The sequence below is a fragment of the Trypanosoma brucei genome, chromosome 5 (assembly GCF_000002445.2).
Source record: "Trypanosoma brucei brucei TREU927 chromosome 5, complete sequence".
Classification (NCBI taxonomy): Eukaryota; Euglenozoa; class Kinetoplastea; order Trypanosomatida; family Trypanosomatidae; genus Trypanosoma; species Trypanosoma brucei.
In genome coordinates this window covers 223,305-247,922 of record NC_007278.1, presented here as the reverse complement: position 1 = coordinate 247,922, position 24,618 = coordinate 223,305, and the positions used below count along the sequence as shown (strand labels likewise).

Here is a 24,618-nt window from a genome sequence, read left to right as displayed (position 1 = left end):
TTAGTGGAACACCGCAACAATAAGTACGAAAACATATAATATGATGCAACATTAACAACAAAGGTAATGCCAAACATTAACTACACCCGACAATAACAACAATCATAATGGATGGCTCCTTTTTCATTCGTATCACACTTACCAATGGGGAGAAAAACTCGGTTGAGTAAAGGTATCAAAAAATAGAAGGTAGATAAATAAATTGTCAAAAAAAAAATGCTAGCCGTGCGCACAATGTTGGGGGTTTAGGAAAAAAGGGGCCGTTCGCCCCTCAGTTTGATAAGACTACAGCCCACATGAGTACTCCAGCCTGCTTACATACAACGGGATACTCGTTGTTGAGGAAAAGATTTTCACAAAATAATTTTGTATCACCCATCCCCAATCGTTATCAAAATCTTCATCGTCGCCATCATGAACCGTCCCCCCACTTGAACTCTCCTTTCCTTCCCCGGCACCTTCCCCAGCTGTTGCAACGCGTTCGGTGTCGTGTGGATGGTGTAACCGTTCCGCAGCGGATGCAAGGCGCTGAAGGGTGGCATTGGGCTCAGACATAAATGCTCGAATTGCGGCAGCCTCCGCCGCGGAAGTTCCGGCCCTTATGCCCCTCCCTCCGTTGTGCGTCTGAGCATCCATTGCACGACCAGTGGCTGGTGCATTTGGGGAAGCAGATTGGGTGGAAGAGAGGGAACAGGCGGAGCGAGAGCGGCGTTGTACTTTCAGCGGAGGGAAACTGTTAAGAACAAGTTCTGTCCCACCGCGCTGCAGCTGATACATAACCGGAGGCATTACCGGAGCAGAAGCTGCACCTTCGCCGCTACTACCGCCGGGACGATGTACCTGACAACCACCATCGCGGGTGTAAGTGGCGGGGTATACAAACAGACTGTTGTCAGCATTAAAACATGCTGGGTGTGTGTTTCCGGTTTTCCGAAAGCACACGAACCATGTGCCTTCAATGAGTTCTTGCATCGCTATCTTCTGGCGGCATGAATCGCGCAAAGACATATAGTAAGCAAATTTCCATGACACTGGAAGCTGTAGCAAGTCTTCGTCGCTATCATCTTCATCATCGTAGTATTTAGCTGTTTTCTTCGCAAACACGTACGTGCGCGCCTTCCTCCGGGCACGGAGTTGTGCGCTGAGAGACCGAACAACGGCCATCCCTCTGTGAAAGTCGTCGACAGAGCCTCCATGTTCTCTTTTGCTGTCCTTACCACACCCGGAACTGCAAAAAACATGCTGGCTGACCGCAGTGTCACACACTTTTTGTAAACGGCTCCCCTCACAGCACCCGGTCGTGGACGGGAACCGAAAAGGCGCTTCGACAGATTCCACGTTTTGTGGGGTGTTGGTATGGCTGAGTAATGGGCGAGCGGGGCAATATGGCTGCTTATGCTGAAACTTCGACGAACCACCGGTCTTACGGAGTCGACTCAGTTCTTGTTGCTGTCGTTCGAGGGTCATCTGCCACCAATAAAGCCCTTTCTTTTCCGCTGCAACACACGAGGAAGTAGATGTGATCCCCTCCGTTTCCCCAGGCGTGGTGTAACGTCCCGAAAAAGGAAGAACCGTGAACAGGGGTGCTCTTGCTCCCGTTGTGTTCACAATAGCATCGTACGTAGCCGTACTCGATGGTGTGCATCCCCACACCTGCTGATGCCGTCGTCCCGTTGGATCCCCTGTATCCTGATCAATTGCATCACGGAATAGCACCGTCGCAGCAAAATAGGTTTCGCAGTCGGCCTCACCGTCCTCCATGTGCGGCACCATGTTGTTAATGGTTCCCCAGCTGAAATATTCATGTGCAAACGCTTGTTGCACACAAATCGACTCCAAGTCTTCCTGTCGGCATACCTCCTCCACAGACGGCCATTCACGCACCACGCGCGAGAGCCCCTGCTTGTTTTTCCATAGCGAAAGGCATACGGACCTCCAGGCGGTACGATCGGACCTTACAGCGGCAGAGAAGAAAAACCGGCATACTTCCAATACCCTGCAGAGATCCTCGGGATGCAAAAAAGTGAACACCTCGTCAAGGAGTGACACTGGAAGTGAAAGAACGCTGCTGCAACGCCAAGCAGCGCTGACAGGGTGAACGTAGCTCCGCTCGCAGCAAATGTCCCTTCGGAGTATTTGCTTACTCCAACACCCGTGAGTCTCACAGATGTTTGAACCTTTTGGCAGGGAGGTGTTGCCATTCATGGAACCGTTGAAAGCGCCCCCGACGTCGTCAACGCATTCCCAGGCGTACCTCCCGCCATGATTACCATCCGTTGTGGTGGTGTCGTTACCCGAAGATGCCGCGGCGCTGTCGTCACCAGACGACACCGCTGCTCCACCACCCATGATGGTTGCAGTGTCGAGATGTATATGTGAGTGCGATTAGCCTGGGCTGTTCCACCCTTCACCTCTCCACACGTCTGAATAAACCGTGCAGCGCCGACTCTCGTATTTGCCCTCCTCCCCTTCACCAGCAAAAATGCTGTACGGTAAAATGCGACCTCCAGCGTGCGATTGCCCTCCCCTTCCTTTCACCAAGCGCACAGGCACGCCTCGTCAAGCTCGTTCCACACTGAAGGAATATATATATAATCCAACTCCTTTCGCCCAATTTGACTCTGAAGTATTTTTCGTGTAATCAATCAGGAAATATCAGAAGGCTACACCGCTAAGATGCGAAAGACAAGAGCACAGATATACAAATGAAAATATTTGTATGTGCTGAACCCACCCCTACGTTTGTAGCGTAAAATACAGCACCGATGATATGTCTAGTTGTTGGTGCACAATAAAACACGTTGCTAACGATCGATAATGTGAAAGGAAAAAGAGACACCGATAGGACAGAAGTCGAATCAGTAGAGGTTTAAACGGTCCTTTGAACGGCACCCCTAGCTGTTATTATCTACTTTACTGCTCCTTCACACCAGCCCCATTCTGGAGATGGCCCTCCCCACTTACCTACATCGCACAGCTTTGCACGCAAACACCAAGCTTACTGGCCAGAAAGACTTCCAGCTCGTTATATCGAGAAGGAGGGTATCGGGGATACTTTTCTCAGCACATAATGACTCCAACACCTCGCATACAAGCACACACGGCAGACCCTCCTCCACTACCACCGAGAGCTGCAGTGTCGGGTCATCATTGGCACCATCAGTGTCAACTGCTTACTCTCTCCCCACCGAGAAGTCGGAGGGGTACTCAGTCCCTTCACCTCTGCCTTTCTCACCTATCAAATTATATTTGGAACATCAACTCCCTGTCCTACGTTGTAACGGGGTGAACCGCGAAGCCTTATCCTGAGCACACCGGCAACTGCATCGTACATGATGTCGTTTCATATCCCAAGGTCCACTTTCCAGCCGCATGCATTCAGCGCCAGTCCGGAGGCCCGTAAGCGCCTCACACCCTTCAATGGAAAGAAGACTCAAAGACTCCCGACGGGCCACTGTTGAAGCCCATACACAAACTCCCTTACACGCTGCCAACTATCTACCAACTAGAAAACCTCTGTCTCCGTTTGCGTAATCTTTCCCCTGTTGTGAATGAGAACGTGAAAGCAGCCCTTGTCCCGCAAAAAAAAAAAAAATCAACCTTCTTCTGGAGTTGGTGTCAATGCTAGGCCCCGCTTCACTAAGCTTCTTGTTTTCCGCGCTCCCGCAGACTCTTTCCCGTTTATTTATCATACCCGGCCACAGTATCGGTGAAATCTCCCCTTGGTACTCAAAGGCGCTTTCCGTTGTTGGTGGTCAGCCACACACACGCACACACACATACTCACCTACTCACTCGCACTCCGTAATTCATAATATGACAGGTACTTCCTGATGCAGCATTGCAGGACCTCGAAGCCAGCAACAGCGGCTACAACATTACTGTCGTTGAAATAGTGATTAACCACGCCCAAAACGACGGAACACGACGGAAAGAAAAACGTGGGAAGCAATCATCCAGTCAAGTACGGACACGCCAGCACCCTTGTGGCTGACCACTGACACAAAAATATATGCCTCGAGACAGAGGCAATTGATATGAACCGAGCACAGAGACGAACTAGTAGACAGAAAGAGCGCGCGGTGGCGCAGGCCAATGATACAAAGGCGCGGACGCGCCAATAACATCTTTTGAAAGGTGGATGCCGAGAGTGAACTCACACTCCTACTCAACACAAGCGGTCCACCATAGTACACGTTTGCACCTGTGTTACAGCTCCTCCTGTCACCGCTGGAACGTATTCACCTGGCCTCTACAACCTCATATATCACCACCCGCTGCAGCTGCTTCACGAGCCGAATCCGCTTCACGCAGCCTCCGGGCCTCGAAAGTGGCAACCATACTATTGTGGCGTGACAACGTTCTTTCCAAGACGCACGATTCGTAATGGAGAACACTTTCGTAGCAGCGGTGTATTGGGGGCAATTCCTGACTCACAATTGAAGCGCTGTTTGCCATAACGGTGCTACCGTCAGTACCGGATGTACTCTTGGCTGTAAAGTTTCCTATGATTTCAGAAAGACACCGTAAAGCATCGCCACGAATGGCCTCGCAAGGTTTGCTCCCAATTTTAAATGGTGACGAGAGGACGTTATACATATGCTCCACACTATTTTGATTTGCAGCTTCCAACTTTTTGTACTCCATCACTGCAGCGGTTAAATGCTCCTCGGGCGTGTAATCATCAGTGCCTTTAGACGCATTTCCAAACGCCATATTTTCTGTCCTTGTTTTCCACTCTCCTTCCAACAAATACTTCCAAACTTTTTGATTCAGGGCCAGGCGTCTCGCTTCCTTTTGATGCCACGGAATTTCCTCCACGGAAGAAATAAATGCTCAAACGATAAAAGGAAACCGCAAAAAAAAAAAAAAAGATGTACCGAAAACCAGGGAAATAAGTTCATATTGACAGTAAAAGGGTTTACTCGTTTACAATATACGCGAAGTACGAACACGTGGGGTCGTACGGCATTTTGCCCACGTGCCAGTCACTTATTTCCAAGTAGTGGAGGGAGGAAATGTGGTGTAAAAAAAACAAACGATAAATAATTAAACGCCGCGATCTCTCACGCGCTGATAAAATGCGTTCATGCTACTGGCTGTAACGCATCCGCGGTTTCACCGACACTCTCCGAGGACGTGATCCTCCTCTTCCAGAAACGCGTGGAGCTGGTACGTTGAAACGGCCGTGCGGGGGTACAAAACTCCGGATGCTTCCGTAGAAATACGGTATATCAGCAGCGTGGTGTTTCTTCGCAAGTGGTCCGCCGAGAATCGGGGATCTGACGCCTCCGTGACGCAAGTGCCGTTGGTTGCGCGGAATTATCTTCCCTTTCGCACCGACGGAACTTTCCTCCTCATGACCTTGCGTGGACAGATCTTCCCATAGATGCGCCTCCTCCACAGCAGCTTGAAAGACGGGGTCTAACAGCGCACGACGTTTGATACGCTCCATTCCTTCAAACGAACTGCGGAGACCGTCGTCGTACTTAGTGAGAGCGTACAGAAATCGATTAGAAGGGCAGAACGCACGATCCATCACTGACTCGGTTACATCCAGGTGCGGCACCACCAACATGCGTTCGGTACGTGAAGACGAGGACGATGAAGGAACAGCATTTCCTTCCATAACGCGACTGTTATTCACCGCACTTGCCTTATCAACCCCCAGTTCAGTGTCATACTTCAACTTCACAGACGTTGTGCCAGAAACTCCAGTGCCACTACCGATTCCAGGCGTGTCGAGTGTTGTGGCTTCCCCCGGCGGTACCTTTACGGTATACTTGGTTTCCTCATATCGCTCTAGTAGCCGAAGTTCACGCTCCGAAACGTCCGCGTACCGACCTTGCTTAACCTTTTGTGCGGCAGGGGCAACATCAATGGTGGGAAATCCCATAAACACGCTCTCACTAACTGAAGCAGTTAATTCGTCCATTTCTTTCACAGCTTTTAGAGTGTAAATGTTTTCCTCAATCGGAAGAGAAGTGGAAAACGACTCCTCGCCCTCTTCTCCGGCGGGCCCCACGAGTGGCAAAAGTTTACTGTCCACATCACCATCACCTGGTTTGGCGACACCAGTTGTTTCCCTTTCACCGGCAAATGGCCCAGTCTCTGCAAGATGCTCTATTGTTTCGAAATCAAGCAGACCCCACCTCCATAATTTGCGTATCTCAGTGTCGCTCATCGCCGATAAAACATTGATCCAAGCTATTTGCTTAACCTCCCCGCCAGAAATGGGACCCTCCTCCGCAAGTGAAATGTCCTTGTTGCAGAGAGATTGATTGCTATTCGTTACCTTCTGTATTTCCTCTTCCACTAGCTGTGACAGGGTGTTGGCATACCTCATCACCTCTTCCCGATGATCAGATCCAATATCTCCGTACACAATTCTCAAATAACGAATAGTATTCTCCCTATTTCTGCCTCTTAACACTTCATCGGCTTCCGAGAAGAGCTGTTTCTTCGCTACATAATCCTTTGCCTTGACACAACTTAGTACATCATCCCCTCGGTAATAAGCCTCGTTTGGACGAATAGCCTCAAGCCAGTCATCCAATTCCAAGTAATTAAAGGTCCTGTCACCGTGAGAGGTGGGAACGGGTTCACTGGTAGTACTTTCTTCACGGGCAGTCTGCTCAACCCGCATACGGTGAATTTCTGCCTTTATCTTATCTAAAGTAGTGTCTGGAGCTGCGGGCATCCCTCCGGTACGAAGTGACAAAACTCCAGCACAGATGACTTGTTTATTTTCTTCCTCTTTGTGAACCCGCTTTCGACGCAGGAGCCGTCGTGGTGACACCAAACACGAGGCACCAAAAATAAAGTGAAAACTCGGTGGCCTTCGCCACATCTCCTATACCCTTCCGAGAACGCAGATGACGTAGTCGACAACTATTTAAAACAAAAACGGTAATGACGGTGGTTCGAACATACTTGGAGAGATTTGGCGGTACCTGATACACGTCAAAAGTGGAACCCGCACAAAGAGGAACAAGTTATGCGTCATAGTGCAATAATAAAAGTATCATGTACCTAATCCAGACAAAACTGAAATTATTCCCCAACTTACTCCACTGCTGAGATGAGTCTCGCACTCACTACACGCTTGTTCATCTCCTCGAAATCCGCCCTAGCCACCAACAGGTCCCGCAGGTCTACAACAACAAGAAGGGCCACTTCAGCGCATAAGAAATCATTCCTCGATCGATCGAAAATAGCCTCTAACGCCTGTTGGACGTTTATCCACTGCTCTGAAAATAAGTGCGATGAGCTCCCCCCAAACCCTTCACGGCAAGTGGTTGAGGAGCAATCATCTAAAACAAGTGGTCCAGCTCCACACCAGCACCTCATGACCTCGCCGATAAGAATCCAAGCCTGTTTTCGAATAACTGAGAGAGGGTGTCGGGTTAGCACAGCCAGAATAAAAGGTACAATGTTCTCGCAAAGAGACGGAGCTACGTGACGAACAGCCGCTATACGCTGAACAACTGTAGAAATGGTTCGAAGGATTTCTGCTGGGGCGTACGGATCTTTGTCCCGGAAAAAAGAAAAATAGTCATCGTCTGCTTTTTGCAGAAGGGCTGATATGAACAGCGGAGCTACTTCAGAGAGATAGCTAGTATAAACGTTTTCTTCTTGGCATGCCCTACGACGAGTGGAATTTCCCCAACGCCTTGTATTCCTTCCTTCAGTAAACACAGTCGAAGTGATACTCTTGCTCTCGTTTGGTATAGGTGGATAAATGCGTTTTTGTGGGTCTCGAAACTGAGTGTCATTATATTGTTTTAACTTCCCCTCATACTCCACTCGAATTTTCACATGAGAAAGAAACTTTGCCGCCTCACCAATGGCCTTGGCCATTTCGACACGTTGAAAAATGCCGAAACCGCTGCTGTATATCATTTTGCTTAGTTGGTCAAGAGCAACTTCCGGGGAAACAATGATGATGTCGATTAACACTGACAGTCTTAACTCCACTAACTCCTTGTGCCGTGGTTCTGGTGCATGAATTGTAATACTCATTAGGGCGGGAAGAAGCGACGGTAACATTACGTGGAGCTCCTCCCCCAAAGTGCTTCTCGTTCTCAAAACGTTCCCATCGATGACGCGCTCGTTCCAACGGCCAAGCTTCCCTTTTAGCACCTGCAACGAAGACTTGAGTCCCCTAAGTCCGCTTTCAGTTTCCTGTTGAACCTCATAAAGTTGGGCACTTGTGCTTCTTCCTATTCCCATAACGGCGTTGTACGACTCACGGAGCGTTACCAAAACATCGATACCATCCAGGGAATCTGCTTCATGAGACGTTTTCCCAAAAGAAGTCAATTCTTCATTGTTTGCAATAGGTATGTGTTTAAATAGGGCGTTGTCGGTGCCGGAAGACACCAACACATTTGACTTACTGGTGTCACCAGCGCAAAAGAAAGTAAATTCGGCGTCAGGGTCAAGGGGGTATTCGTCATTTTCCGCAGAATGACGAAAAAACTTCGCACGGTCTTCACCTGCAACGCGGTGGGTACGCTCTGTTATCCCTTCATGCGACAACCCGGGCATCAGTGCATGGTTTGGCTCATGTCTCATCCATTTGCTGAGTGCTTCAGGAAACAGTTCCAGGTCTGAAACTCCATTCAACGTATCGTCCTCGGATGAAAAAAATAATGCAAATGCTGCAGCTACTGTTATGCCTTCGTTTCTTGTTTCTTCTGAACGCACGGACTCAAGGCGTAACGAGATCCCATCCAAAAGCGGTTGCAGTAGTGCAGATGGGAAATGGGACCTCTCGCAAAATATGCCATTCTCTTTGATGTGAAGCAGGATGTACATAACACTGTTTGACAAGGTAGTATTGAGTCGGATTGGCGCGCTCTCTGCAAAGTTGCGATCGCCCCAAACGCGGAACACTTCAGCGAATAACGTAAGTTCAAAGTTCTGGATATGCCCCGGTTTGTCCCCATCTCCACGAAAAGAGATAGTGGGGAGGACCTCCCTAAATATAACCCTCAAAACGTCCCGTCTTGTTGGGAGGTAGAACGCGGACGTGGCAAAAATCTCAACTTCCAACGCCTGACCGACATGCGAGCTTTTCCCCGCCATTACCGGATCATCTTGACCCTCCCTCATCAGCAGCAAAGTTGATATCAGACACTTCTTTGTCTTTGGCTCACTTGCGGATGCTTCTAAGAGCCACGACACCCATTCAGTCCAGTACACAGTCGCACGATATCTCTTAGGGGTGCTTGTGGCCTCCAACAGCTCTGATTTGCCTCGACTGGTAAATGCACAGTTGTAGATGGACGTTAAGACAAAAGGAAACGTTAGATTTGACATGGTAGAAATGTTTGTTGCGCTCCGCAACGAAATTAAAAAATGTCGGAAGAGCATGCCAATATATCCGCGAGCAAGCACTGCTTGAATCATAAAGTCGCAAACGGCTAATGCGCTGGACCTCTTGAGTTCATAGGTCTTGCCCTCATTCGGTATCGTCGGCTCTTGGTCTGACGAGGCGGTACAAATCGCAAAGAGAAAGCAACACAACGCTTGGCATATCCGGTCCGGTAACACCCCCCAGTCACAGTCAACATCCTTGCCAACCGCCTGCAACTCACATATAATGTTTGCCAATCGCTCAGGCAACGAGGCAATAAAGGTGCAGCGAGTGCGAAGAACCTGCTTTCTCACTAACGAGATCTCGTCATCCCCACAATCGGTAGACAGTTCAGCTAGAACCATCACCAAAGGCGCGCTAGTACATAAGGTTAGGGATTCAGTTTCGATTTCGACAGAAAAGACGTCTGGTAGAATATCCACTCCTAAGAAGTCTAAAAACTGTTGGACAACTTCAACCGGAGGCGTTACTCGAGAAGTGCCCAGTATGTCCCGGCAAGAGTTCTTTAGCTTCGACAATGAATATCTAGCTTCATTGTAAATACTCTCCTCCGAAATGTTTGCTGCTTGCATTCCTCATAACTTCTTCGTATAACCACTATTTAAGCAACTATTAAAATGGCAATGAAGTACAAACTGGAATACTGGTGTTTGGCGACAGCATAGATTATGCGTTGGGGAACTAACACTACATGGAGTTGTCACATTATTCATCCATCGTACACCCGACAAGCAATGTACGCGTTAAATGGCTTAACTCGAAACAGGTTAAATTCCAGCACACGCAAGGGAAGGGTTTGGTGAAAACTCCAGCGGCACAATGTGAACTTTGAAGCAGACATGATATAGAAAAAATAAGACAATTTAAATTCATTTTTCAGTTTGGAAGCCCCGCTGAACATTTTCGACTACGGAAAACAATGAGCTAGGGCACAAGAACTTCAAACAACCAGCACTATATGGACTCAAACACCTCTCCCACCAGCGTAATCGAACGTATACACAGCAAAAATACACCGGCTGTTGAACTGTAAAAACAATTTCTTTTAGAAAACAAAAAAGGAATACCTCAAAACGGATGGTTCCGCACTCTCACTCACGGGCGCTGTCCTACCTATCACCTGTCCGGAAAGCGTTTCTCCCCCATGTCAATAAAATCACAAGCACAACCGCACAATGGAAAGACAATCAAGTAGCTCGACGAAAACAAAGCGGTCGTCATATGCAGGACCCGTATCTCAAGTTCAAAAGCGTCCGGTGTCTCAGTTCCAACGAAAAGAATGCAAGCGAAACAAGCGGCGGTCTTGAAGCGAAAACAGTGGGCACACCACATACGCACCCATCGTACGGAATACCATCAGCATGGCTAAATTTCTACCGCGTTCAGTGATGCAACCTCACTGGCGCACGCTGCACTCCTGTGAAAAGAAAAAAACACCCACATCCCCCCGTCTCTACACCACCCTTTTTCCAGCAACAATAATGACGCAGCGCCCCCTTCACAAATCGCCACATGGTCCAACGGCACCAACGGGCATTTGCATCAAGTGGGGGTCCCGAACTCAAAAAAAAAACTGCTGGGCCACAGAAGCACATGCCGACCGGTCCCTGCAAAAAGAAAAATCACCGACACACCCCACGGTCAACCCCTTACCCTCTCCCCCTCCAGCAACACAAATAACAAAGGTGTCCAGCCAACGTCACCCGCACGTACACTCGTAAGAAAGATGGGAACCACACTTGTATTGCAGCACTTCCCCGACCCCTCATACGTTTTCCGACGCCAAACGCACCGCGCTCACCAGAAGTTGCGCCGGTGGTAGGTGCGGGCATGAGCTCTCACGATTGGGAACGGAACTCACATACCTGGTGAGACAGAGTTGAAGACTGCGCCGTGCATCGGTGCTCGGAACGGTATTTTTACAGCATCTTATTTACGGGGATTAAAAAAACGTTTTAATATCCCGAACGGTGCCTGCAACTACAAGGTAGTAAGTTCAGGGAGCACGGGCTCCCCGGCTCAGTCCTGAAACTGGGTCCAGGCAGTGACCGCTGTTAGGTCAAGTTCGACGTGAGCAACGGCACGGGCATTGAGGGAGTCCGTTCTTGCCGCCGCTACCACGCATTTTTCGCACTAAATAAAGCTGCCCGTACGAACCGCCAAAAAACTTGCGCCCAGCAGCTGAAGAAAAGATACAGACGACAGGCGATAGCTGCGGATGGAATGGACGGAGCCGCATAATCACGAGGAAAGCAAAACGCGGAAGGACATGCCCGGAGAGAAGCAGACAGCTGACGCGTTATCGGAGGCGAGACTCAAGAAATCCGGAGAATGGAATGGAGGAGCGCAAGAACAAGGGAAGAAAGTCGCAAAAAGACGTAACATAAGAAGTGTGATTGGAGAAGTGGTCCTAAGGAAGCGGAGGGAGATAGATATCGAATCAGAGGACTATAAAGGGAACAAGACGGAATCCGGCAAATGCAATGTTTGAAACAGGGCCATTGGGTGCTTCTTCTATAGCGTCCAGAAAGCACCAACTCACAGAGAGATGCGGGAAAATGCAACTGCAGAAATATGCGAGAAGAGGCTCACAAAGATGTCAGAGGCTCTGAAGACAGGATTTCCAGGAGTGACGAACTGCCACCCCAAACCATTTACCATGGGGGAGCTGAAGTTGGCGCTGGATGAATTTACGCACAGGGACCGTGGTTGCAGAAGCATAGCAGGGGAAAGGAAGCAATGCCCAGTGGGGATGCGCAATCACCGTATAAAACGTGTCAAAAATACCGAAACAGTGGAAGAAGGACGTTACAATACCAACCTTGCAGCCGAGCGATCCTGCAACACAGGTGGCATCACCCCGCCTGGCGATCCTTATGGACGCCCTCGGAAAGTAAGTGGAAAGAGCTGCTATCAGAAGGTTGAAAGTTCGCCCGGGAAACTTACTGCAGCCACAGAAACCAGGGCCCAGGCACCACTCCCCAGCGGCATCTATCTAGTGCGGGAAACCGCGGTAACAAAAAGGAAAGGAAGTACCGTAGGCATTTGTGTATTATGAAAGGACATTCTGCCCGGTGTATCATGAGCGTATCATCATGGAACTGAATCGCCGCAAAGCGCGTCCCACCTAACGAGATGGATAGGATAGTTCCCATACGGTTGGAACCCCAAGGCAAGGATTGACAAAACGCGGTTAGGAACTATATCGTTGAGGTGCGGAAAATCGCAAAGCAACTTAGGATAAATACTGTTCATGCTCAAAATAAACTCCCTCGGCCAAACGAAAAATAAAACAACAGGAATTAGGCACAGATTCTTTGCAAGCGATCCCATAGGAAGCGCCAGCAAAGGCTTAGAATATATGAAGAAAATGCCACGGCAACGAATTGACTGTGTTACACGGTGATCAAAACAACATAATTTGGGGGTGTCGGTTGTCAAAATGGAATACGCATGCCTCAGGATTGCGCGTGTCGGCATCTCCCACCTCCACACAGACGGAAAAGAAAAACCGACGGAAAGGAATCGAAGCTATTGGTTTTCACATTTAGCACTAAGAAGGGGTAGAGAAGCGCAAAAAAAACAATGGCGGATTCAGAAAAGAAGCTGCCAAAGCTGAGAACCGTTCAACCCCCTGCAAAGGGGTTGAAGGGGGAGCCACTAAGATCAATTCACATCGCCCCTGTGTTATACAGGAGGAATTATACTACAGCTTAACTTCTGGCTGCATTTGGCGTCAGCCTCAGACCAGAATGTTCAAGAACGCAAAAGGGTAGGAGCTGCGCAGAGTAAGTCGGGAAGGAAAGCTGGCGAAAAGGGAAAACATATGAAAATATGCGAGTCGCGTGCCAATAACGGGCGTCGGACTCGGGAAAGCTTCGAACCTTCACCTTTTCCTCCAAATAGAAGCAGATATCTTCAAGCAATCGCAAACACAACTTTACCCAGAAGGGTGCCCGGTGTCAAAGCGAATCCATAGGGCAGAGAGGTTCTGTATCATAGGAGCTGAAAAAACGTGAATAATTGAGAGAGTGGGCTGGAAGCACTCCACCATATTTTGAGGAAATGGCCGAAAATCGGGCAAGCAGGCGACAGTATTCGTCGACGCATCCACCCTTTTATCCACTCTTGGAACGATCACCACAAAATTAAGGGAGGGGAATGTTGCAACCCACATGGAAAAATACTATAGAATTTACTGGAAGATAAGCAATGGCAACTTTCCTATTCGTGTTTTCACACCGCGGGGAAAAATGAAAACGGTGAAGCGGGCAGAAGAGGCGACCCCACGCTACAACATTGCTCAATGCAAAGTCACTCGTTATTACCGCTGTGGGGAGATATAGAAAAAAATGATGAGATACAAATTCGAGAACAACCAAAACGATAAAACATGGGGATGCGACCTCGTACGACAAACTCGCCTTACCGGAAGAGATTGCTTCCTTCGTAACACAGAAAATATTGACTCATTCTCGGACGAACATATCAAAGCATTTCGATTAGGTTGTAGCAGCAAATGAAAGGGGTAAAGGGCATGAAGCATGGACGGCGCAGCGGGTCCATAGTTAAACAGGCTTCAACAACGCATATGACGGGAAACCCCCTTGGAAGTATAGCCATTCCCCTTAGAGGCCCTCATCATCACAAGTTGTAAGATATAATGACCCAGCCGGATGCCAAGTGCGCAACGTTCAGCTGCCATACACCGGCTCGGCTATTAACCATGCGATAAGGGCGCTTCGATGGGAAATATTTTTTAAAAGAGCACAGGAGGCGCTCCCAAAAAAAAAAAACTGAAGCTCCGGAAGCGTACAAGAGAAACTACAGGCGCCATGTTTGTGATGTGAGTTCCCGAACGAGGGGAATCGTTATGGGAACACGTACAACCACGGGCTTCAGATATCCCCCCGAGCACCCCTTCGGGAACGAGCAGGGGGCCTGCCCGAATGTCAAAAATAATAAATATGGTCAAACTTCCTCCTTTACGCCCCCCCCCCTCCCCCAGGAGTACCGACTGATTGGATGGTTAAGAAAATGCACCGACGTAGGCCACGCAAGCCGAGCAGAAAGAACCAAAGAATGCCGAAAGGGCTGCTGCATGAAGAGGACGAAATAAGTTACCAAGTATGTTCCGAAATACCCAAAATAGAGAGGACTTTGGCGAGGCGCAAGCGCAACACACCGGAAAGCAAAGAGGATATGACCTGGCGACACAAATCACAAGTAGGAACGTCCGATATACCACAGCCAAGTCTGTTTGGAATGGGTAGCAGATGCATAAAAAAGCAACTCCACAACCCGGAAGAACATTAGCATCGAATTAGGGAAGGGCAAGGCAAAGACAAAGGAAAAGTCACCCAGGAAAATGGAGCGCAGAAAAAAAACAAAGAGGATGGAGAGAAAGAAACCGAAAACATTAAACATTAACCCCCCCCCCTTTGGGGAACCAGGGAAGAATGTGCGAAAAGGACCAACTGAAGGACAGAGAATATGCAGCACAAAACTGGATGGCGCGATGAGCTGTGCGTTCATATTCCGGGAATCATCCTACGCACCAGGAGGATACAATAAAAACAGATATGAATGACATAACATTTCCAATAAGGTACCTGACTCCGAGGATTCTTCAACACCCAACATTGCCCAACGGAACGCGTGGAATAAGGTGCCATCACCAGACATATGCAGCACAAGGACGGACACAAAATAGAAAAGTGGGGCAGTAATCTAAGGGTAGAAGCCGAAGAATCTTCCCCGCACCCACTGTAATGCCTCATCCCTAAAATCACTACGTGAAGAATCCGCGGTAGAAAATGCCTCGAAAAGAAGATTGCTATTTTACGGGTGGTTGCCACGCTTTACACTCAAACCATTCGACCTAAAGACTGAGAGTTAAACATGTAAGTGCAGTATCTTTCTCCCACAAAACGCACGAAAATCCAGACGGCAAGAAGCGAGAACCTGCACCAACCGAAGCCGCGATATCAAAAACTGCAACCAAATCAGGTGATACCGCGGATCCGGGTATGTATGGCGACAACGGTCTTAATACCTTAAGTGGGCAAAATGACGGCGCAAAAGAGCTGAGCGCTTTTGAGACGTGAACTTAAAGAAAACTAGGGTTAATTCCGCAGATATCCAACGGACGAGCGGATAGATTAAATCTACAAACAAACAGCCTCCCCCCGTGAGTTTGGCACAGCGGGCGGTTTTTCAACAAACACACGGAATAAACTAGCGCTAAGAGAGCATTACCGCATGAACGACTTCGGGAGCCGCAGCCGTCTCGCCACAAACTGCAGCCAAGGCGGTAAGAGCCCATACACAGGTACACTGAACACAAATCCGACTCTCCTCCCAGCCACCTCGTCGGACAGTCGCCCTACACAAATAACGGTGCAACAAACATTGTCACATTTGCTTCCTTCCGTAGCCTAGTAGAAACACGCACAAAAAGCGTGAAAAGCAACAATGTCACATTCCATGTTTGCTCTCAAACAAAAGATAGTGTCGTACACCAAAGGAAGAAAGTTTTTTTTCCATTTGTACAGAGAGACATCACAAAATAAACCAAAGAATGAGCAGAGGAAAATTTTTTCCCCCATTGAGTGAAGCCCTTTCCCCTCCAATTACAAACACGAAATGCGCATATCAAGGTACTCTCTGGGTGCTTCATGTCACCAAGAAAAAGTTCTTTCGGCAAAGAAAATATCCCCTTTATCCTTGAATACGCGGATTTGGGAATAGCATTTGTCGATAGCTCTGGAAGTGGAACACAACTCCAACACGAAGGCGCTCCGAAGAATAACTTGGTGGGAAACAGCAAATACAGCGGGCATGGGAAAGTGTTTCTTCCTTGCCGAGAGTGAAAAACAAGGTTGTTCCAAGAAACCAAGAGCGAGTGGCCCCGCGCACACCACCATCACCATTTGCTCTGTAGGATTAACATCGCAGCGATAGAGAGTTGTTGGAAACACAGCAAAGGGGGAAAGTGAGTTGGTTTCTTCACTAATCGGAGAAACGTACGAAAGAAAGGCGGAACGAACACCGCGCACCCACAAAGCGCATAAAAAGCATGCCTGCCTTACATATGTTGAGTTACTTAATCTTTGAAAAAAATCTGGAAGATGCGTGTTTCCTTAAGTGAGTTTAATAAAACAGTTGTTGTTGGAGAGAAAAAGAGTCTTTACGGTAAGGTTGGGTCGGGTTGGGGGAGAAATGCTAAGTTTATGTGAAGTTGTAATTTTAAGATTTAAGGGGTATTTAAAAAACTAGAAAAAATAACTTAAGTGGTGCTGGGAGGCGGCTTACACCGCTGGAGGTGAGTAATCTCCTTATAGAAGTCACGCACTCAGTCCCATTCCATTCGCACCGCGGCTTCTGTTGCAGGCAAGTCACCTTGCTTTCGAAACCAGAGCATCCTCTTTTAGAAGACGTAGTCGGTTTTTTCCCCTCCAGTCCATCATCAGTATTATTGGATTCGTCCTTCTCTTTTTCGCTTGAATTATTTGGGACAGGTCGTGCCTCCCTCTTCAATTCGTTTACTTGGTTTTGAATCTTCACGAGGTACTCCTCGGCTTGGATTAGTTCTTCCATTTTGGTTGCGGCTTCTTGCAACTTTAGATACCACGGAATTGTTGGCGCACTTCCACTGACGTGTCTTGGGAGATATATTACGCATCGGCCATGTCCGTCCAAGATTCCTCCGCTGCAACCGTGCTCTACGCTCCCGTCGTGCGCACCCAGTAAGTTTCTGGGACCTGATGAAGAGTTTGACGTTGTGTTGAGGGTGCTGACAAAAAAACGAAGCGCTGCTGAGAGCACTTGAAGTGGCCGAGTTTTCTCTCTCTTCACGTTGCTGCACTTAGGGTGGAGCAAATTCCAGTGAGCGGGAGAGTTTTGTTGGGGCTCCCATACCCCTACATGAGTGGTGTTGCATCCATTACAGCAAGTCACAACGTCGTCCTCATCTTGATCAGATGCTGCGCAAATGCACAGTAAATCCAGCGCCAACGTCTCACCTGCTTTCTTTCCCGTCTGTCCGCCAGCTCTGCCACATACGTCCGACCTGTTGCCTTGCACGTGCTTGACTACAACCTGCTTATTACCGTTGCCATACAGCGCTTCTGTTAAACTTTTCTGGATAATAGTTGGCGTGGAGCTGCTCCATAAATCACTGTGTTGTTCCTTATAAGTTTCCACTTTTTGTTTAAGCTCTTGTAGTTCCTTTGAAACCTTCGCATCCCCCCCAGCTGCAAACGTGTCACTCAAGATTTTGTCTTCTGCTTCCTCAACTTTGAGCACCAAATCCTGTGGTGTTTGTGTATCCAGTGCAAAATTTATAAAGCCACACAGTGCTTCAAATTCCTTTCCATTCACAATGTTGTTTTCATGCGCCTTTGAATTGACGCAGATATGTTGCAGCGTTACCACAGCAACAAATACGATGTAACTCCTCATCCCCAACATTTTCGTATATGTCTTTTTGTTCACAATGATGTCACTTGTCTTCTTTTCAGAAAAATATGTATACAAGGAAGCACTCCTATTCCAAACACGCGCACAAAACGCAAATACAAATCCCACATAAGGAAGCGCAATCACCACAAACGCAAATTTTAGCGAGTTTAAAAATCTAACAAAAACAAACCAATGGTTGTGTGTAAGTCCAAAAAAGGAATTGCTTTGCCGTCCTTTACCGTCGGAACAATTCACCCTACATAAGTACCACATCATATATTTCCACACTGTACCGCATCCTGATATATTGGATGCCTATTTTTATTATTTTGATATGTATTAAAAACTGAGGCACCCGACTAATGGAACTCAGCAGCCCCTGGAAAAATAAGCAAACCACAAAATAGTGATAAACCTTTCAAGGTGAGATATCAAATAACATAAACCCCTCAAATTAGCATCCCGTATGACATTAGCTCCCTCCCCCATAAAATAACAAAGTCCTTTTTACTCATTAAGTATTTGAAATTATGAGTACGCAAAAATTAGACAATACAACAGGCGCCAGCAGCACCACTACTAATTGTGAATGTCGTATGCCACCATCATCACAACACGAAAAAGCGAACCCGCTCCATGGGCTGCACATTTTTCCTTTTTTTTTTGCAGCTGGCAAAGTTCATAGTCGCTGGCACACGCACGTTAAGCACGGAATTTAAACCAAACGTTACCGTGGGTCACATCACCTGAAAAAAAGGCCTACAGAAAAAAAAAACATGCAACATATCACCGCGCCCTTACACAACAAAATCATACACTCTCCACCGTGCACTGTTCACAAATTAACAAACTTTTTACACCTTTATTAAACATGAAGGAACGAAAAAAAATTACTATAACTTGGCAAGAGCGTAAATGATCTCCAGGCACACGCGCCGATATCGAATCCAAACACAAACACAAACACAAACACACACACACACCGCGTTGTCCAGGTTCCATTTTGGTTTCGTCTCTTCTTTTTTTTTGGGGGGGGGGGATGGGGGGGTGTTGGAATTTACCTCATAACCACCTCAGAGAATTCACCACTCACACACGGATATATGCGGGAAAACAAGGCACCGTATAAAGTCATTAATGACCTCAACTGTATTAACAGCCTCGTGACGGTTCGTAGCACAACTCCACAACATCAGATGGCAGCGCTTATTATTATTTATTATTAAATAATAATCGTTATTATTACTATTGCAGCTACGCGATCTCTGAACATGAGGCGCCGTCACATGCGGAAAGTTCACAGCAGTGCAGCGGCTCAACACCAAATGCAAATCGGTCAGGTCACCAAACACTCCCTAACAAAACACGGAAGTTTGTCATATGGTTCAAAAAAATCGCCGTCAGTTTAAAAGGCTACGGCAAAAAAAAAAAAATTAGATCCTAAACTATCCTATGCCCCGTACGCCCTAAGCAATAACATATAGCCAGTCCTGCAGATGTGTATTCCCTTCAAATAGCCTAGAAGAAGAGATGTAATGAAAACGGAAAAAAAGAAAAGAAAAAGATGACACCAACAACAACAACAAAAGTAGTCCAAGCCGCCAGATGCTCGCTGTCGAAAATGGTGGAGTGATATCAGAGTAATGCACACAGAACCTTAATATTAAAAATTAAAAAATAGAAATACATAAAATACATAAAATACATAAAGAGCAAAAGTTAGCAACAACCACGGATATCCATCATACACTCAAGGTATGTCATAAGAGTTAGGTAAGAAACGACATCAAACAGAAAGGGAAGCACAAAACCCTTACGAGTAGCGCGCCAAACGTTACGAAGTTATAATCAACATTTAAACCGAGACAAGTGCGGTGTGGGAATTCGCGCCCACCACGACCGCGCGTACAAAACAAGCATATGAAATTAGAAAAAGTGGGGACAAGAAAAAAAAATACCTGTCATATACATGTGTCCACGGCAAGGGACGGCATAAATGTGCTGTAAGAGCACCGGAGAATTAATACAAGACAAGAAAAGCAAAGAGAAAGGGACATACCGCCACTGCAGGGCGAAACATTACAGGCTGGAGCCCCAACAAGAGAAGATTTACACAACGGCGAGAACCCCGAGCCGGCCACCACATAGTTAACGACACAGTAGAATTTTTTTAAAAAATAAATTAATTAATAGAAAATTAAAGTGGAAAAGAGATACAAATACGCTATGCACAGCGCCCTTTCCATGCCACGCACGTATACAAAGGCACACCGCAGATAAAGAGGACAAAGGGTATACAAAGCAACCTAATTGTTTATACAAGCTACTGCTGGAGCATCGAAAAGTCCATATACATATACATGCCATGCAAATGCGGTAAGGTTCCTCAAACAATTCACGTGGAGAACGCCTTTGTACGTCGGCATGCGTATAGGAAATAAATACACACAAAAGGCGAAACCTACATCCAACAAGTTGCACGCGCAGGAAAAGAATATAAAGCAATACCTATGGGGAAATAACGACAAAACGCACATACAAAAAATAGAAAGTAGTGATTCGTAACGGCTGAAATGCTCCAGTGCCATCACTCCCCATTCCTTGACGTATTCTCCCCGAATCCCTCAGGGAACTCGACAACTATGACGTACGACTCTGACGAATTGTCACAGTTGCTAGAAGAGGTTGCGTCCGGGCACGGCGCCTCGTTTACGGCATCACACACGCGAGGCGGTGCTAAGGGAAGCTGCGAACCGAGCGACACACTCCCAAACACACGAGATGGCAAGGCAAAAGAATGCCCCGGAGTCTGAGTTACACTATTGCTGGTACTCCTCGGTTCATATTCGGCAATACGGCAAGCCTTCGCTGCAATGACACGTATGACATCGCAGCAGAAGGCGTCATCCCACACCTCCTTTGCATTCCGCGGTAACGAAACACGCCATCGCTCGCAGAAAGTCATCAGTGCCTTCCGCCGCTGTGCGGGTGCGAAGGTGCTAAGCACACTCTCCAATGATGTGGCAACAACCTGCGCTTCATCGCTTAGCTCGACAACCAATGAACCTGTCTCACTGGCAGTGCCGCAAGCACCAGCAGCGCCAGAATCATGTCCAATCCGTAGTTCTGCGAAGGCGCGTCCCGGAACAGCCTCCAACTGGTACATTACCACAGGCTCTGGCACACCACACAACGGAACGGGACCGAGCGACGTCACATTAAGTTGCTCACGCTCCGCCGTCTTTAAAGACATATAAGTTGCATGCGTTAGCAGTACCTGCCCACCGTTCGCAATGCTCTCTGTTTGGGCGGCTATGATCGATGTCCGGCCGTAGTAATCGTATCCTTTAGTCACTTCGTCACACCGAATATCGCAAAGACCGGTGTGTATCCCAACGCGCACACGCAGCCCACACCAGAGTTTCTGGTATACACTCAACTCGAGGTACCCAGTGGGTGGGGCGTATTCCTCATTCTCAAGGGCCCGCTGACATTCAATTTGGCGGTAGGATTCGTCAAATGCAGCAGTTCCCCAGGTATGTTGCAGGAAGCACCGCTGCAGGCAGCACGCGAGCTGGCAAGCGTTGAATGGGTTGTGGCATGCAATCATAAATGAGTCCCCGACCGTCTTGACCTCGTAGCACCTGTAGTGCATAATCAACGCACGAATCAGACGGTGATGTGTCGCGACGGCATCGGGCATCATCTCTGGGTGCGCTGCCCACTGTGCGGTACTGCTTTCGATATCTGTGAATATCAGCGTAACTGGGCCCGTCAGCTCCTTCGGTGCATTGACGTTATCGCGCGCACCACCTCGCAGTTGGAAAAGAACCAACAGTAACACCGCAAGCATCACCACAACGCTGAGGACACCTGCAACTAAACCCGCCAGTACCGACTTCGGATGGTCATCCTCTTCAAGGTTATGGTAGTGCATCGACGGCGTCTCAGGCTTTGTTAGGGGTGGTACGGCCGCATTCAGCGCGCGGGCGAGTGGCCACAGGGAGATGTGCGTCGCACCATAGTTCACAAGACAGCCATCCACCGCGTCGGTATGGTTGCCAACAATCCTGGAACAGTCCTCGTCCGCAAACGCGCCGTACTGCATGTCGTCAACGGATATGACAGAATGGGTATAAATTGTAGTAAGCACCTTTTGGGGGTCCACCCCTACTATGTGTTGCGCGACTGCATCAAGGAAACTGGCAGAGGTAAAGCCCAGAAGTGCTAGTGGGGTCCGGTCGGATGCATTCGGTCTGTTTGCATGAAATCTCCGGATAGTCTCTGACGATGGCCGATGGTCCGCCCAGTGCGGTAGATTCGTTGCGAATATTAGGCGTTCAGCACTTTTGAGGCCTCTGAACGCGCGAATGAAGTCATCGTAAAACAACGCCACATCAAAGAACGGTATAAACACACGGACGTTGCGGTTTGCTGAAAGATGAGCCGCAATACCACCGACGTCTGAGGCGGTGAGCCCTATTAGCAGCAGACTGCCATCAGTGGGCAGTGCAGCATTTAACGGCGCATCTCTATCCAGTGAAACCACAGAATCCAAAGACCTGTTAAACGACAGCAACGTTCTGTTCACCACGGTTTCAATCAAACGTGTCGCATCGTCGCGCATAACTGCGTGCAAGGTGGAAGCATTCTCACTAGCAAGATATCCTGCTATCACGAATAGCTGCTGCTCCAACGTCGGCGACAGGTAGATTACGTTCCTTCCGGGGTGACGAAGTCTTGGGTTGAGGGTAATGGGATCGATAAACACGACGTCAGGCGTGGAAAGTGTCGCATCATCCACAACACCAAGCACAGACGTTACCGCCCTAGTGTCCAACATCTTTCTCAGGTCCGACATCACATTACCTGACGTTGAGGGTACAGAGTGTATGAACAACCGTTCAGATTTACCTAGATGACCATTACCGGATACAAAGAGGGCTCCGCGGTGAATTGCACCGTTAACGGACCGTGCGAATGGGTCGTTGACGCTGGAGAACAGCAAAGTATAAAGCGGAGCGAGCATCTGAACCCCGGATTCGTCACATGCATCAAATGTGATCAATCCGTCAGCCGCAGGACGAGGAAGATAATCGTCGCCAAGGATCATCATGTATATCATGCGCCCCCCCTCATTGCAATAGCACGTTGCACCATACGCAGCCGCCAACGGCTCACACTCACCACCAAAATCACCGATTACGATATCATCAATGACATAGCGGCGCTGATTATATAGCGAGTCCATGAATGTCATCCTGCTCTTCAAGAACTCGCTACACTGCAAGGCCTGGGCTAACACTTCACCGACGATCCAGCCAAACATTACTTGTCCCCCGTATGCGGCGTCCCCATGGAAGGCTAAAGGGTCAAACTCGACGGCGCCAGTTCCGGAAAGCGCGTACGCTTTAATATCCGCTCGCAGCCGCCGGGTTGCACGGAACCCGTCATCCGACACAAGGGGGAGCACACCTGAAAGCACAACTTGTCCAGGAAACATTTTGACGCCGGAAGTGGCACCCGCCAAGGTCCAAGCACTTTCTATATTGGTCACATGAGGCGTTGGTGACAAAATATATGCACTGTTGGTACGGTTGTCAGTTACCAACTTCATCAAAAACCTCATCGCATCCGACACCTGCGGTGCAAAAATCATCACACCCTGCGGGTGTGTCCCCGCAAATAGCTCCCATGTCGCTGTGAACTCGGCATCATCAGCCTCGCCATCAAAGGAACTCTCCAAGGTAAAAACGCCGCACAAACTGCGCCCCATCTGAGACATTAGCTCCACGGCCAGTTCATACTCGCTGTCTCCAAAGTGGACGTTCTGCAGGTACATGAAGCCGATCCGCAACAGGTGGAGCTGACTAACTGCATATCGAAGCAAGGCCAGTAGCTCCGCTGCTGGTGAAACGTGCAAAAAGTAAGCGTTCGCGCTCCACCCGCGCACAGCATCAGAGCCAGTAAAAGGAGCGAAGGCAACCAAATCCTCTTCCTCCAAAGAAGGAAGAACAGACAGTGTGTCACTATCGCTCAACGGCCCAACAACCACAAAGAATTCATTCTTGTTTTCCTCAATAATGGACTGCAAGAGCTCAGGGGGCGGGACCTCGTACGATAAGGGGTGGATAACCTCAACGTTGACGTTCGACGCGGTGGACCACTGGCGCGCTGCGAACGAGGCGTGGAGACCGGCGTTCACTCCATTATTGTAGACATCAGGAAGAAAGGGGTCGTACAACAGGGAATACACCTTTACCGTAACATTATCTGCTACACAAACCACTGGTGCCACCATCAACAGCGAAAGCAAAAACAGCACGATAAGCCGCATGGAGTGCCGGGTGGCGGGCGAAGTAGCGTCGACCACAGCTTTTGAGTTAGCGCCACTACTCTCTGGCCGTGAAGCAGTGCGGGAAAGGAGAAACATGAGCGGGCAGCGCTAGCCAAATCACCTTTCAGCCTTCAGGAAACGAGAGAGCGGTACACAAAAAGGGTGAGGTGGTACTTAGTTGTTCATAAGTGTCACATGGCAAGTGTTGGTGGGCACGGTGGCGAAGAAACGCCACGCCTGCAAGCAACAATCAGAGAAAGAACAAACCGACTGGCTCCTCATGGAGCACGGATAGAGGGGAAAGCGAGCAAACCACGCAACTGTTAATACGGATCTTCGTTAAAAAATAAAAAACAAATGATGGGGTAGAAAAAAGTATGCAGAAAACTGGAACAGCGCAAACTGAAAGGGCGAACGAGGCCTTTGTCGGAGCGGG

At 48.4% G+C, this 24,618-nt stretch overlaps 6 protein-coding genes across 6 annotated transcripts, besides 6 other annotated features; all 6 read right to left on the bottom strand.

Annotated features, from left to right (window-relative positions):
• Positions 1-24,618: part of a sequence feature (sequence corresponds to BAC RPCI93-30F7) that runs on past both edges of the window.
• Tb927.5.700 (hypothetical protein, conserved) lies at positions 286-2,349 on the bottom strand (the record flags this gene model as incomplete). The annotated part of the gene is made up of 1 exon (XM_839651.1): positions 286-2,349. The coding sequence occupies one exon, from the start codon at positions 2,347-2,349 to the stop codon at positions 286-288; it is 2,064 nt and encodes a 687-aa protein (XP_844744.1).
• Positions 3,761-3,801: a microsatellite.
• Positions 4,261-4,716, bottom strand: Tb927.5.690 (hypothetical protein, conserved; the record flags this gene model as incomplete). Its single annotated transcript, XM_839650.1, has 1 exon — positions 4,261-4,716. One exon carries the CDS (start codon positions 4,714-4,716, stop codon positions 4,261-4,263), a length of 456 nt encoding a protein of 151 aa, XP_844743.1.
• Positions 5,093-6,850, bottom strand: Tb927.5.680 (hypothetical protein, conserved; the record flags this gene model as incomplete). The annotated part of the gene is made up of 1 exon (XM_839649.1): positions 5,093-6,850. The coding sequence occupies one exon, from the start codon at positions 6,848-6,850 to the stop codon at positions 5,093-5,095; it is 1,758 nt and encodes a 585-aa protein (XP_844742.1).
• On the bottom strand, positions 7,066-9,954 carry Tb927.5.670 (hypothetical protein, conserved; the record flags this gene model as incomplete). The annotated part of the gene is made up of 1 exon (XM_839648.1): positions 7,066-9,954. One exon carries the CDS (start codon positions 9,952-9,954, stop codon positions 7,066-7,068), a length of 2,889 nt encoding a protein of 962 aa, XP_844741.1.
• On the bottom strand, positions 16,649-18,121 carry Tb927.5.660 (hypothetical protein; the record flags this gene model as incomplete). Its single annotated transcript, XM_839647.1, has 1 exon — positions 16,649-18,121. One exon carries the CDS (start codon positions 18,119-18,121, stop codon positions 16,649-16,651), a length of 1,473 nt encoding a protein of 490 aa, XP_844740.1.
• Positions 18,797-18,828: a microsatellite.
• Positions 19,052-19,079: a sequence feature (AT_rich).
• Positions 19,503-19,549: a sequence feature (AT_rich).
• Positions 20,009-20,047: a sequence feature (AT_rich).
• Tb927.5.650 (receptor-type adenylate cyclase GRESAG 4, putative) lies at positions 20,433-24,182 on the bottom strand (the record flags this gene model as incomplete). Its single annotated transcript, XM_839646.1, has 1 exon — positions 20,433-24,182. One exon carries the CDS (start codon positions 24,180-24,182, stop codon positions 20,433-20,435), a length of 3,750 nt encoding a protein of 1,249 aa, XP_844739.1.